General features: G+C 42.1%; 1 protein-coding gene across 1 annotated transcript in view; it reads right to left on the bottom strand.

Annotated features, from left to right (window-relative positions):
- Nucleotides 1-221: 221 nt before the first annotated feature.
- Nucleotides 222-14,464, bottom strand: part of cacng8b (calcium channel, voltage-dependent, gamma subunit 8b) — a 31,382-nt gene continuing 17,139 nt past the window's right edge. Inside the window, exons 2-6 of the mRNA XM_005925314.3 lie at nt 10,577-10,866; nt 9,593-9,817; nt 6,641-6,724; nt 4,102-4,242; nt 222-2,769 (exon numbers count right to left, since the gene is read on the bottom strand). Coding sequence (XP_005925376.1) covers nt 1,967-2,769; nt 4,102-4,242; nt 6,641-6,724; nt 9,593-9,815 — 1,251 coding nt within the window. The 5' untranslated portion in view covers nt 9,816-9,817; nt 10,577-10,866 and the 3' untranslated portion in view covers nt 222-1,966. The remainder of the gene's footprint in view (nt 2,770-4,101; nt 4,243-6,640; nt 6,725-9,592; nt 9,818-10,576; nt 10,867-14,464) is intronic.

Genomic DNA, 14,464 nt, shown 5'->3' with positions numbered 1-14,464 from the left:
TGTGTTTTTTCACAGCCTTCTACTGTAGCGCAACAATAGGAGAAAGAACATGAAACACAAATTAACTGCAGGACTTTTTTTTAGTGCAGTATTTGTAAAATATTGTATTGCTTCATTTACTCGGGTAAAAAACCAGAATATTCCAACTTTTTTTTCAGTCTGCTTCGGAGGTTCTACTGAACAACAAAAAAAGGAAAAAAAAAGACAGCACTCTGTAAATATTTCTGTTATTGTTTTTTTTATAAACTTCGTGCAATACAGTGTTTTAAGTTTATCACACATTTAGATAAACCATAATCATTTATCTAGATATATCTATTCTCAACTACATACTATTCATATTGCCCACATAAATGCTATCTGTGTGCATTTTTAATCACATTTTTTTCTTTTTCTGAAATGAAATCAAAGAAATGAAAATAATCTGGAAGCATCTGGTCATTGTTTTTGTTTCTTCATTATACCACGTAGCAGGTGAATCCACAGTTTCCACCTAGATCTGCAGTCACTCGGGACAGTTTGGAAGAGGGTGGGATGGCTGGGTGTTACATGTGTCTACATTCTCATCCACATAAACAGCGCAGAGTTCAGACTCAGGAGTTACTGGGGAAGCACAGTGAAAGGAATCTTTGGGGAGCTTAAGGGGTTGTCTGTGGTGAAGCCGCCATTGGTGATAAAGTAGGGAAAACACTGATCGTGTGGCCGTAAATGGGCAGATATGGCGGGCCAGGGTTGGCGGTTGAAACCACCCGACAAGAGTCCAGGGACGGCACTGGGAGCAAAACACTTAAGCCAAACCGGCTCGTTCCAAAATGCATACCCATTTTGAACAGTGGTCCCGAGAAACATGTCTATAGACGTTACAAATATATGTATGCATAATTACAATGTACAGGTATCTTTTTTAAACCCTTTAACCCACATATACAGAGTGTTTTTCTTTTTTGCCACTGAAAATGATGATTTGCATGTGTCACTTTGGGACTTTTCATAGAAAAAAATCTGCTTTTTTTTTGTTTTGCTTTTCTCCTCAGGCAGCAACCTTCACCTGATTCTGTACAAATGTGTAATTCTATGTCTCTTTTTTTTTCCTGCTACGTCTGAGCAGAGGTTCTGTTAATGCCCAAGAACAAACATCTTCAACACGACTAGAGCTACAATTACTACTGTTCACACTGATTAGAATGGAAATAAGACTAACAGAGGCCCATAGAAAACTCAGACTCATAATAACAATGAAGTTGGTGAGCTGTCGCAGTCACTCACATTATTGTTGCATTTCTTTCAGTATCAATATTGGAAGACAATTTACAGTATTCACATCTGACTTCATCATATAAATGAAAATCATACAACATTTGGGTTAAAAAAGAAAAAATAATTATACAGGCTCTCATTCTCCCACGTTATTGTGCACACTCATGCTGGACGCTGACATATTACAGCTCACTGTTAGTCCCAGTGGCTCTGCATGGAAGAGATTCACAGTAAAAGTCATAAAGGAAAAGAAAATGTGAAAATTAAAATTTCATTCTAAATTATAGTGTTTGCACATACAGCTAGCCTGTAATAACTCTAAGAATAATCACAACAACAATTTTACATCAATGATGGCCTGGTTAAATTAGCGGTAATATTGCACAAAAATTATGTGAAACATTTTCATAATAGCCCAAGGTTAATTGCGTTTGATCATTAACAAAATAAATCATTTCTAGCACATTAAAATATCAAAATAGTTTTATTGTGAAAGTTCATTGTTGTTGTTATTATCGCTCTGTTATTACTCTTCTTTTTATCCTCAGTGAGATTGAGTAGACTAAATAACAGTGAACATGGAGGGAGAGATGTAGCGTTTTACCTGTGTTTCTACCTCCTGTTGAGCCTGCAGTGCTCCTTTCTGGCTTCCCTCTTTCTTTACTACCCATCCTCCTCCCTCCTCACCTACCCCTCTAATACCCTTCCTCTACACAGGTGTTGTTTTTCTATTGAGGGTGTTAGAGTTGCTCTCCCTGTCTCCCTTCAGCCTGTCCAGAGTCCCCATCCCTCGCTCCCTGTCGACTGTGGATGAGGTGAAGGGCGGAGGGCCAGAGCCCACAGAGTTGGGAATTGGTGGATTGGAGTTGGAAGAATTGGAAGGGTTGTGGGACTTGAGTGATGGGAGAGTGCCGCTCATCATCACCCCCCCTCCCCCTACGCCTCCATCCTTTGGAAAGCAGTTGTGGAGCTGGTAGAGCGTGGCCCTGTCCACCGTTCCATACATGGGCGGCAACCCTCCCAACTTGGGGTCACGGGACAACGTGTACAGGGAGATGTCTCCTCCAGCCAGGGCTGTGTGGGAGCGAGAGTGCGGGTTGGGTAGAGTGGACACTGAAATGGGGCCCTGGGAAAGTAGTGCAGAGGGGGGCAGCCCAAAGTTCTTTCCTCCACCTCCCCCCACAGGCGAGGGGTCTCGGGAGCGGGAAGGGTCGGTCGAACGGGATGAGGAGCGAGAGCGGCGGCGGAAGCGGTAGCTGGGCAGGCGGAGCATGGCGTGCGTGGTACTTTTGAAAATGTCGGTGCGAGAACGGCAGCGGAGCTCCTTGTTCTTCTCGATGTAGATGTTGACAGCCAGCACCCCCACCATTTCAGCCATAATGAAGGAAAGGCCTCCAAAGTAAAAGGACCAACCATAGGAGTACTGCCATTTCTTATCTTCATCCTTCTTCGGAGAAATGTCCCCCAGCGCAGCCGAGATGTAGACAATCACACCAATTATGTTGCTCAGACCTGCGACAGCACAGAAATACGATATTTATAAAAGATGTACACAAACATGGGCCTGCATACAGTGCTAATACATAAATTTGTCTGACATTTGTTAATAAAAACAACAGGTAGCCATTAATTTGGCAGCGACAGGCACCCCCAAACAAAGCATAGAAACTGTTGTGCCACATGATATTCTCCAGAACACTGTTCACACATCTACCCTGCTAAAAAAAGGTATAACAACCATTTAAAACCAATCAGACCTCAATGGAAAAAAATGCAGGATATCTACACTGATATGGACTGGGTAATGCGATAGGTACAAACGGATCCTACATCATTTCAAGGAAAAGAAAATTGTCATCCTACAGAGAGCTGAATTCAAAGACACTGCAAAACCAAAGTGAAAAAATGATGCAGGACTGAAACAGAATTTCACACACATTAAATCTACCGGATTTAGATCAAGTGATGGTGGGAGCCAGTTAATGGTATCAATTCCTTCATCCTCCAGGAACTGCCTCCATGCTCTCAGCAGATGAGCATTGTAATGTACCAGGACGATCCCAGGACCCACTGCACCAGCATATGGCCTGACAGTGGACCCAAGGACTATATCCTGATACCCAATGGCAGTCAGGGTGCTGTTGCCTAGCTTGTAGAGGTCCTTGCATCCCTCCATGGATACGCCTCCCCAGACCATCACTGATCCACCACCAAAACAGTCATGCTGAATGCTATTACAGGCAGCATAACGTTCTTCTCCAGACCCTTTCACATCTCTCATGTGTTTAGGGTGAACCTGGTCTGATCTATGAAAAGCACATGGTGCCCATGATGGACCTGCAAATTCTAGTATTCTATGTCAAATGCTAACCAAATCGGGCTCCACAGCGCTGAACAGTGAGGACAGGGCCCACTAGACAATGTCAGGCCCCGAGGCCACCCTCACGAAGCCTGTTTTTGATTATTTGGTCAGGCACATTCACACTAGAGGCCTGCTGTAGGTAATTTTTGACCCTAGCCAAATGCAAAACTAGTGGAAAAAACAGTCAGGAAAAATAAGGAGGGAAAAATGTCATTTCCTCTCTAGGGGATTGTCTCACTGTTGTCCCTCTAGTGCATCCGTGTTAATTTCATTAACTCCAAAAGAGATGAAACTGATTAACAACCCCCTCTGCTACTTAACCGACCAGATCAATATCCCAGAGGTGTAACTGACTTGGCACTACTATAAAAATGTGTTCCTGTAATTTTTTTTTAGCAGTGTAGATAAATACATGAAGACATGTGCACACAAGCACAGATACTGAGCTACATACAGAGTTACGTAAAACAGTCCTCACTTACCTGCAGCCACAAAGAGGATCCCTGCCCCCAGGATAATATTCCTTTTGCTTTTATAGAAACGACTAGCAGCAATACAAACTCCTCCCATCAGCAGAAGGATGGCACTAAGGATGGGGAAGATGTTGGAAGCCCTGACTACCCCTAAAAGAATGGAAGATGAAGAGTAAATGAAACAAGCAAAAAGCTATTACTGTGCAACATGACATCAAGAAACTTAATGAATAGAAGATTTTCACCAGATCAAAACTTGCTTTTGATAAAGTTTGTGTAATATAATCAAATTACCTAAATAAGCACAAGGTATTTAGCTCTTGTATACAGGACAGAACAGTCAATTATGTCATAGGTTTTCTAACAGAGTATCACAAGCATTTTATTCTGAAATAGGTCTGTTAGAAAAACCCTATACAAAAAATAAGATCATTGTTGCAACTGTGATTGGCTTCTTCATTAAAGCAGCATGCAATTGTTGTGCCTGTGCTGCAGGCAAATTTACAAATTGCTCTTCTGATGTGTTTTTGAAAAAGTAGGTGCTCAGAGAGTGTTTATTGTGCATCCTGGCACTACGACAACTAGGACTAAATCTTTTATGCTCATTTGTAGCACTTTCACATTTAAAGAAAACATTTATTCTCTGTCTGAAAAAAGTACCACAAGGCTCCATTTTTGGACCTCCATCTTTCTCTTTGTACCCACTTGGCACTATTTTCCAGACACATAATATTTGCTTTAACTGTTATGACTGTCAAGTTTATTTTTATAGTGAAACACATTGGTGCATGTCCTGTCCAGCCTTTCCTTAACTGGCTTATTGATTAAATTTCCCAAATTTTAATGAGAGCAAGACAGAAGTTATGTTGTTCCAGTGGCACCAAATGCACCTCCTGTGTCACATTTTCTTCTTGACCTTATATAAGAAATTCATTGAAAATGAATCATTCTCTATAATTCGATCCTCATGGGAACACAGTGTCTAATTCCTGCCTTTTCCACTTGAGGCTGCTGTCACAAATCAAGCCTCTCCTGTCCATATGCAAACCTTGAAACATTAATACATGCTTTTATTACGTCTCATCTCGATTACTGCAATGCACTTTTCATAGGAATTAGCTTGACTTCACGCTCCTTTGCACCTCCTACAACTGGTGCAGAACACTAGATTTTTATCTGGTGCAACCAATAACACTCCAATTTTAGCTTCTCTACACTGGCTTCCAGAGCCTTTACAAATCCACTTTAAAATCCTTTTATTTGTTTTTAATTCTCTAAGTGGTTGTTTCCCCCGTTTCAGCTGTGTGCGCTGTTACATCCTTACATCCCGTCTCGTTCTCTCAGGTTAGCAGACCAGACGACTTCGCTTGTTACAAAGATGCAACACAAACTCAAAGACGATAGAGCTTTCACAGCTGCGGCTCCATGTATGTGGAACAATTTGCCATCGCACTTCAGGCAGTCTCCTTCACTTGCTGTTTTTAACTCTTGTTTACAGACACATTTTTACGCCATGGCCTTTGACCCAGTGTATTCTGTAACTTTTACCCTTTGGTCTTTTATGTTTGCTGTTATTGTGCAGCACTTTGATCAGCACTGTAGTGCTTTATAAATAAAGTGGTATGGCATGGTAACCTAAGCCATGTTAAAATAAGAAATATAAGGAAAATCGTTCTGAGCTGACATCAACTCGACACAAGAGTAGAAAACCCATTGGAAACCAAGCGTTTAGTGCTGTCTGACCCCTGACCTTTTGGCTCACTGGGATGTCTTTCGCTATGCTTAATATGATCATCTAACATTGAAACTGTAAGAAGCATATTTCCCTATAAGGATTACAAGGAAGAAATTATAGCCAACCTGTTTCTGTGCTCCTACTGTAGTGACAGGTGGAGAAAAACATTCTATGTCCTTGTTAACCAAGGCTTAGAAAATGTGAGAAAAATGGGTAAAAATGCTATGAAATAATTAAATATGTTGAAATTTGCTTTAAATAAAATACACAGAATACTTTTTTGAGGAAATTAATTACTCAGTTCTAGGCACCCAACTGAATCAAACCCTTCCCATGTGGCCCCCGGTCCTTTCAGGAGGTCTGCCAACCACACACACACACACACACACACACACACACACACACACACACACACACACACACACACACACACACACATTAACACGCCTCTCTCATCTAGGACAACTAGGCCACAGGAGAGAAAATGCCACCTAAATGCCAGCAAAATGCCTCTGCAACATTGTAAACAGAGCACAAGCTTTTCTTAAAGTATGCACGGGCACACATGCATCATATCAGTGTAGAAAGACATGTCTGCAGGGCATTGAGCATGAACTAGGGCACCCCTTCTCTCATGGCTTTGTAAACCTTGTCACGTGTTTATTTCTTAATGTGATTGAGAGAATGAGCAATAAAACGCCAAGTTTAAAGCATCAAGGCATAATTTTATACTTTGCTCTTAATTTGTTTTCAGGTTGTTTTTTTGTTCCCCCTCTACATCACCCACATCTGGCACTTCAGGTAATAACTTACGTAGGACGTACTCTGCCCCATCATGGTCAAAGTCTGCATCCTCTGGGAAGTGGTTAATCTGAGAGCACACTCCTCTCTTCACTCCTGAGACAGACAAGAAGAAAAATGGTGACCAGACTCAACAAAAGGCAACAACTCAAAGCTGAAGCCTTATGAGAACAGTTTCTATCCTCTTGATGAAAAGACTGATTGACCTGGAAAATGTTGTACCGTGATTCGAAAATGAATCCAAGCAAATGCGCTGAATGGTAAATTTGGGTATATTGTTTAGGAACATCATCGAGGTTAATGACTCTCGTTGTAATTACAGCTTATGTTAGTAATGTCACAAACACAGTGAACGCACAGGCACAACGTAAATACATACAAGCAGACACACAGGCAGACCGATAACTACCCGGCGGGGTCTTGAATGTAGACAGACAGACGAACGGAGGGACGCACGGAACGATGATGACAGCCCACCACTGTTGTTGGTGGATGGATTTTGAGAAAGGTGGAGTGATGAAATGAAGAGACACAGACTGAGGGAGAGACGAACAGATGTGGGGTGAGATGGTCTCTCAGTGCTCCTACATTTCCACAGGTAGGTCTGTAAAGAAACAGATGGTGGTACAATGGGAGGGAAATACTGGATGAGCCACATGGATCAGGCACTTTTGAAACCCTGCATTAGTCTATGTTGGCATTTTCCATCGTCCTTTATTAAACCACAAATCCAGGACTGTGAAAATACCACCTTATGCACACACGTTCTTAGAGTATTCTATATCTATAGTCTTATATAAATGTAAGAGTTAGTTTTAGAAACACTGGTTCATGTGGTCTGCTGCCCTAAGAGGCAGAGAGAGTGAATAAACCATTTCAGTAGCCAAATAGGCTAGTCAGTATTTCAGAAACTGCTGATCTGCTGGGATTTTCCTACACAATCATCTCTAGGATTTACAGAGAATTGTCTGACAAACAGAAAACATTCAATGTGCAGCAGTTCTTTAGGTGAAAATGCTTCATTGATATGAGAGGACAGAGGACTACTTCGTGTAATAAACCTCATTACAACCAATATATACATCTCTCAATTCATTTCATGGATTCCCATCAGCTGTGTGACGCTGTCATTCCAATATGGAGCAACATTTCAGAGCAACATTTCCAGCACCTTGTTGAATTTGTGCCAGGAAATAATTAAGGTAGCTCTGAAGACAAAAGGGTCAACTGAATAAAGTATTCAATGAGTGTATGTGAACGTGCTTCCAATATTATCTCACTACATGACCTCAAACACAGCTGTGCTAAGTAACTCTGGCAGCTGACATGTTCAGTATCGGGCTCACACATTTGTGGAATTATCTAACAAAAAATCACACAGACAGATAAAATCTTCATTGACTGGTAAGTCAGTGCAACCCCACCTTGAATGAGTCTGCAGAGGGGAGAAGAGGACAGGACACGTCTATATCCACAGCACAATGTGCCACCCACCTGCAGGCATAAATCTTTTGGAGCTAGCATGTCCTGCATTTCCACCCCTTCTACACCTCACTGCATCACTGCACAACTACTGAGCATCTATCTTGGCTGAATACTCCACAGACATCAAGGATACTTGACCTCTAAGCCACGCCAAGACTCTGTCAGCTTTACTGCAGCAGAAAAGGCTGAAAACGAGAGGAAACTACAAGGAGGCAAAGATGAGGACAAACCAGTGAAAGATGAAATGTAAAAATGTTTGGGGGAGGAAGGCAGAGGGATAGCAAGTGGAAAAAACTGAGAGAGAGAGCGGTGAGGGAAAGAGTGGGTGGGGGTGCACTGCAGCAGAGCTGCAAGGGCTAGAGCTTATCTCTAATTGGCTGCTTTGCTATCAGGAAGCTTAGAGATGAGGACAAATTAGCTTTGTACAATGACCAAGCCCAGGATGGGCCAGGGATGCTTTATAAAGAGAGCCAAGCGGTTTTCCTGGAGACAAAAAAAAAGCTTTTACCTCAGTCTGCATGTGAGCAAAGGCACAGATCGCAAACTCACACCACCCCTTTGCTTCTTCACTGTTAACTCCATCCCAGCTTTTACTGTAGAGTGTCAGGCAGGCAGTGTAATGTATAATGAATTAGCAGCTCGTGTTGCAGTGACACAAGAAGTGAAGATTGAGAGATGGTTACTGCCAGATTCTGTATCTTCCGCCACTTGAAATGAGAAGCCGATGGGTGAACAGAGGCTTTTGTTTCAGCAATTGACTTGAATGAATGCATCCTGAATCACAGACAATGATTAATGGATTATTTTGGATGAGGGTTACGCTTCAGTATCACGTAATTATATTGCAATTATGCAAAATTGTTTTTTTTGGCCCTGTGGCACGGTCGACCAAATACAAATGAAATGTGTATGTTGGTGCTGCTGCAGTGCTGCGCCCTCCTGAGCAAAGTTTTTCTAAAGTCAAGTGAGAGGTTCTTGCTGTTAGACTCTGATCCCATTTAACAGAAGAACAATGCATACTATTAAAAATATGTGACTGAATAATGGGAAATGTACTCCCATTTATAAGCTTTAACATTTCAATGAGATACGATTGTCTAGTTGGACCTCAGGAGCGGGTTTCAGGCCACCAGCTTAAAGGTTAAATAGTTGAATATAGAAAATTAAAAAAAGAGCCAGTAAATACAGTATAATAAACAAAGTATCAAAATTACTGCATGCAGTGATTAATGTGATTTAAACAGTGGTTCAATTCATCTGCTGTCTGCACAGCATCCAGTCTGAAACCACCACGACCATAACTTAAAGTCACACAATACTGTGAGTGCCCTTCCACCCTGCAACTCTATTATATCTCTCAGTTGAATATGAACCTAAAGATCCAGAAAGTAGCTATAAACTTCAAACTTTTTCAAACATGCGTCTACTTAAGTCCAAATCCCGCACACAGATTCCTGTCGATGAAAGCTCTTTTGTTACCTTCCAAGCAGCATATTCTCCATAGACCGGAGTGGGTGAGAGCACCAGGGTCCTTCTTGTCCTTATTATGAGGGTCATCCTGGGTCACGTTGGCTGTGCTGTTGCAGATGAGGGCACGGGAGTACAGCCAGTAGTCCGTGCCTATTGCCACCGTCATCAGGCCGAAGGCAGCGAATGCCCCCACGGTGGTGAGAAGGATCTGGATCCCCTTCTCACACACCATGCCTTTAAGGGAAACCAGAAAGTGGAGGAAGAGGTGAGTGAGAAGTTGGAGAGAGTGGGCATCAGGAGTGCAAATAAAAAGAATTTATCGAAGAGTAGGAGAACAAGGAAGAACTTAACAAAGTGCAGTTTATTAAAAAAGACAGCAAACAAAGAAGGTGAGATGATGAGGAGCAGGAGGAGGCGAGGGGCACCGGTGGGAGGGAGAGAGGGAGGCGATGAGAAAAGATGAGCGCGAGGTGTAGGCGGATGTGGGAGGTGCATAAGTGGCTCTATGATGTGTCCTTGGAGGAGAGTTTGATGACTCTGCTGACTCTGCTTAACAAGACAGAATTGATGTGAAGCACAACAGATCTCACCCTCCCAAACTCAGTCTACTCCATATTCATGACCCTGGCAATGTTCTCCCCCTCGGTATGAGCAGGGCTCGATGCACACACACACACACACACACACACACACACACACACACACACACACACACACACACAGCAGATGAAACATGGGATCACCTTGCACCTACTTCTATTACAGAGGCAATGTTGGTGGACCTCTTACATACAAACATCCATGTATACACTCACACATTACATAATTCACTTACAGCCTTTCACATTGAACCAAGCAAGTGTGAAAGACAGAAAGTTGTTTCAGTATCGCAGAGTTACCTCCACAGATATTTCTGTTGTGTTAAAAGTTTCCTTTTCACAGACACAAATGTGCTAAACCTGACGGTGCAGAGAGTGACAAAGTGAGACCTACCTGACGGCGAGTTTCTATCCTTCGACTCAATTTTGAAATCTTTCTTTTCCTCGTCAGTGAAGAACGTGCTGTCCCCTCGATCCGGACAGCATCCATCGACTGTGTTCACCCGCTCTCCTCTCTCCTTCTTGCTCTTGTCCTCTCTCTTGCCTCTGTCTCTTTCTCTCTCTTTCTTTTCGACTCACTGGAAAGTTGGTGCTGGTGGAAGTTGTGGACGGTTGTCCCGCCCTCTGCTCGTCTGCTGTTAGCAGGAAACTTGCAGATAGAAGTCCATGGTCACTGCTCTGATGCTGCACATGAACAAAGACAGAAATATATTGCACTGTATTAAATTTATGTACAGCAGTAAATATTAAGTCATGACTCTGCAGATGAGGGCTATTACGTAACGGTTGACATGAGCCATTGCTGTATTTAACTTCTTTTCACATGTGCATTTATAAGACTTTTTAGCTGGTATCATGGACAACAAAGAGCTATATAAATTAGGACTAAATTAGTAAATGGACTCTTATTGTTGCTGTGATTTTTGGGTCAACGACATATTATGAAAAAAGTAAATGTGGCACATTACATTACTTTCCTTAAATTAAAATTTCATTCTGCCAGCTCAACAGTAGGGTTAGGGCTAGGGTATCCTTCGTATCCTTATATTTGAGGAAAATGATATTTCTGTTGGCATGTGGTCATTTGGGAAGACTTCCATAAAATTCTTTAAGTTATTATGAATTAATTTAAGTTATCCCAAGTAAGATTTATAATATGCTCAATATTTGCTTGGAACCAAGTCGCAACATCCGTGGATTGAAATAGAAACATGCAGTTCCTCAAATGCACAGCTCTACAACAACGTTATACATTCACCAGCCTATTTGTGAGGTCCATCTCGAGAGTAATGGGTTGGACCTTCTTAAAGCTGGTGTTAAGCCAGCCACCCAGTGTGTGCCAAGAAAATATCCCCCACAACATTATCCCACCACCACCAGCAGCCTGAACCATTAATACTTAATAATTTATCAGTGGGTGGCTGTAGCTCAGGAGGCCAATCGGAAGGTTGGTGTTTCGATCCCTGGCTCCTCTGGTCTCCAGTCTGCATGTCTCAGTATCCTTGGGAAAGATACTGAACCCCAAGTGGCTCTCCCATGTCTTCCATGGAGTATGTTAGATAGAACGCACTTATGTGCAGTGTTGGTCAAGTTACTTGAAAAAAGTAATCAGTAACTAATTACTGATTACTTCCACAAAAAAGTAATCCCGTTACTTTACTGATTACTTATTTTCAAAAGTAATTAATTACTTAGTTACTTAGTTACTTTTTAAAAACACGATTTACAACCTGAAAGGTGATAAAGGATAGATCTTTCAGCCCAATTCTACTTTTTCTGCATAATCCATCATACAAAATGTAATCAAATGGAAAAGTCTCTTTTTTTTAACTTGTTTTATTAGTTTTAATCTTTTAACTTTATGCATCAAGCAAAAATTTAATTATATGCAACATTCTCTGACTTGAATAAATTAGTTTAACATTTAAACCTATTTTCTGCACATTCCAGCACATAAAATAAAATTTTTTTGTGTTTACACTCAGTCTTTCAAATAGATGCGCAAAAAAATTTAGTCAGCCACCGATTGTGCAAGTTCCCCCACTTAAAATGATGACAGAGGTCAGTAATTTGCACCAGAGGTACACTTCAACTGTGAGAGACAGAATGTGAAAAAAAAATCCATGAATCCACATGGTAGGATTTGTAAAGAATTTATTCGTAAATCAGGGTGGAAAATAAGTATTTGGTCACCTCAAACAAGGAAAATCTCTGGCTCTCACAGACCTGTAACGTCTTCTGTAAGAAGCTTTTCTGTCCCCCACTCGTTACCTGTATGAATGGCACCTGTTTGAACTCATCATCTGTATAAAAGACACCTGTCCACAGCCTCAAACAGTCAGACTCCAAACTCCGCCATGGCCAAGACCAAAGAGCTTTCGAAGGACACCAGGAAAAGTATTGTAGACCTGCACCAGACTGGGAAGAGTGAATCTACAATAGGCAAGCAGCTTGGTGTGAAAAAATCAACTGTGGGAGCAATCATCAGAAAATGGAAGACATACAAGACCACTGATAATCTCCCTCGATCTGGGGCTCCACGCAAGATCTCATCCCGTGGGGTCAAAATGATCATGAGAACGGTGAGCAAAGATCCCAGAACCACACGGGGGGACCTGGTGAATGACCTGCAGAGAGCTGGGACCAAAGTAACAAAGGTCACCATCAGTAACACACTACAACGGCAGGGAATCAAATCCCGCAGTGCCAGACGTGTTCCGCTGCTGAAGCCAGTGCATGTCCAGGCCCGTCTGAAGTTTGCCAGAGAGCACATGGATGATACAGCAGAGGATTGGGAGAATGTCATGTGGTCAGATGAAACCAAAGTAGAACTTTTTGGTATAAACTCAACTCGTCGTGTTTGGAGGAAGAAGAATACTGAGTTGCATCCCAAGAACACCATACCTACTGTGAAGCATGGGGGTGGAAACATCATGCTATGGGGCTGTTTTTCTGCCAAGGGGACAGGACGACTGATCCGTGTTAAGGACAGAATGAATGGGGCCATGTATCGTGAGATTTTGAGCCAAAACCTCCTTCCATCAGTGAGAACTTTGAAGATGAAACGAGGCTGGGTCTTCCAACATGACAATGATCCAAAACACACCGCCCGGGCAACAAAGGAGTGGCTCCGTAAGAAGCATTTGAAAGTCCTGGAGTGGCCTAGCCAGTCTCCAGACCTCAACCCCATAGAAAATCTGTGGCGGGAGTTGAAAGTCCGTGTTGCTCGGCGACAGCCCCAAAACATCACTGCTCTCGAGAAGATCTGCATGGAGGAATGGGCCAAAATACCAGCTACTGTGTGTGCAAACCTGGTAAAGACCTATAGTAAACGTTTGACCTCTGTTATTGCCAACAAAGGTTATGTTACAAAGTATTGAGTTGTATTTTTGTTATTGACCAAATACTTATTTTCCACCCTGATTTACGAATAAATTCTTTACAAATCCTACCATGTGGATTCATGGATTTTTTTTTTCACATTCTGTCTCTCACAGTTGAAGTGTACCTCTGGTGCAAATTACTGACCTCTGTCATCATTTTAGGTGGGGGAACTTGCACAATCGGTGGCTGACTAAATACTTTTTTGCCCCACTGTAGATGCAAGTAAAACACAGCAGAAAATAAATAAAGTCAAAGACTCAGCGGTCCTGTTGCTCTATTTTCACCTGTAAAGCAGGACTGCGGTAGGCGGAGGTTTACCCTGGTGCAGGTGTGCCGCGGTCAGTTGAAGAATCCGCGAGTTTCTCTGTGAATTTCCCATTACGTCGTTGCGCACTCGGTGCTTGCTTGGAAGTTTAGGGGTTTTTTTCGCTGTAAAAAGAAGTTTTCTTCTCACGCACGATGGACGCTAATGTTTTTGTCACTTTTTATGGAATCAAACTCAAAGTAAGGTCAGTACTTCCACGCTTTAAACGCTGCACGCTCAGCTCATTCAGCTCACCTGTTTATTCAGTCTATTCAGTCTATTCAGGCTTAAAGTTTATTTATTAGCGCCATGGCTGCCTTAACTAGCCAATGCTAACTGCTAGCTTCTTCTGCTGGGATTCACCAATTTGTTTTTAATTCACTGAGCTTGACCTCTTTACAGTTTGGCCTTTTATATATTTAATTGTACTAACGGACCTCCCAAAAATTCTGTGCATCCCCTTTGGTGAGTGAATGTCTTATGTTTATTTAATTACACATCACAGTTAGCAGGTGTATGTGATATGCACTCAGCTAGCTAAGCTTGGGGCGATCATGGCTCAAGAGTTGGCAGTTTGTCCTGTATTCGGAAGGT

The sequence above is a fragment of the Haplochromis burtoni genome, unplaced genomic scaffold (assembly GCF_018398535.1).
Source record: "Haplochromis burtoni strain Fernald_Lab_line unplaced genomic scaffold, NCSU_Asbu1 Contig_80, whole genome shotgun sequence".
Lineage (NCBI taxonomy): Eukaryota > Metazoa > Chordata > Actinopteri > Cichliformes > Cichlidae > Haplochromis > Haplochromis burtoni.
The sequence above is the reverse complement of the archived record's forward strand: the minus strand, read 5'-3'. Positions and strand labels throughout refer to the sequence as shown.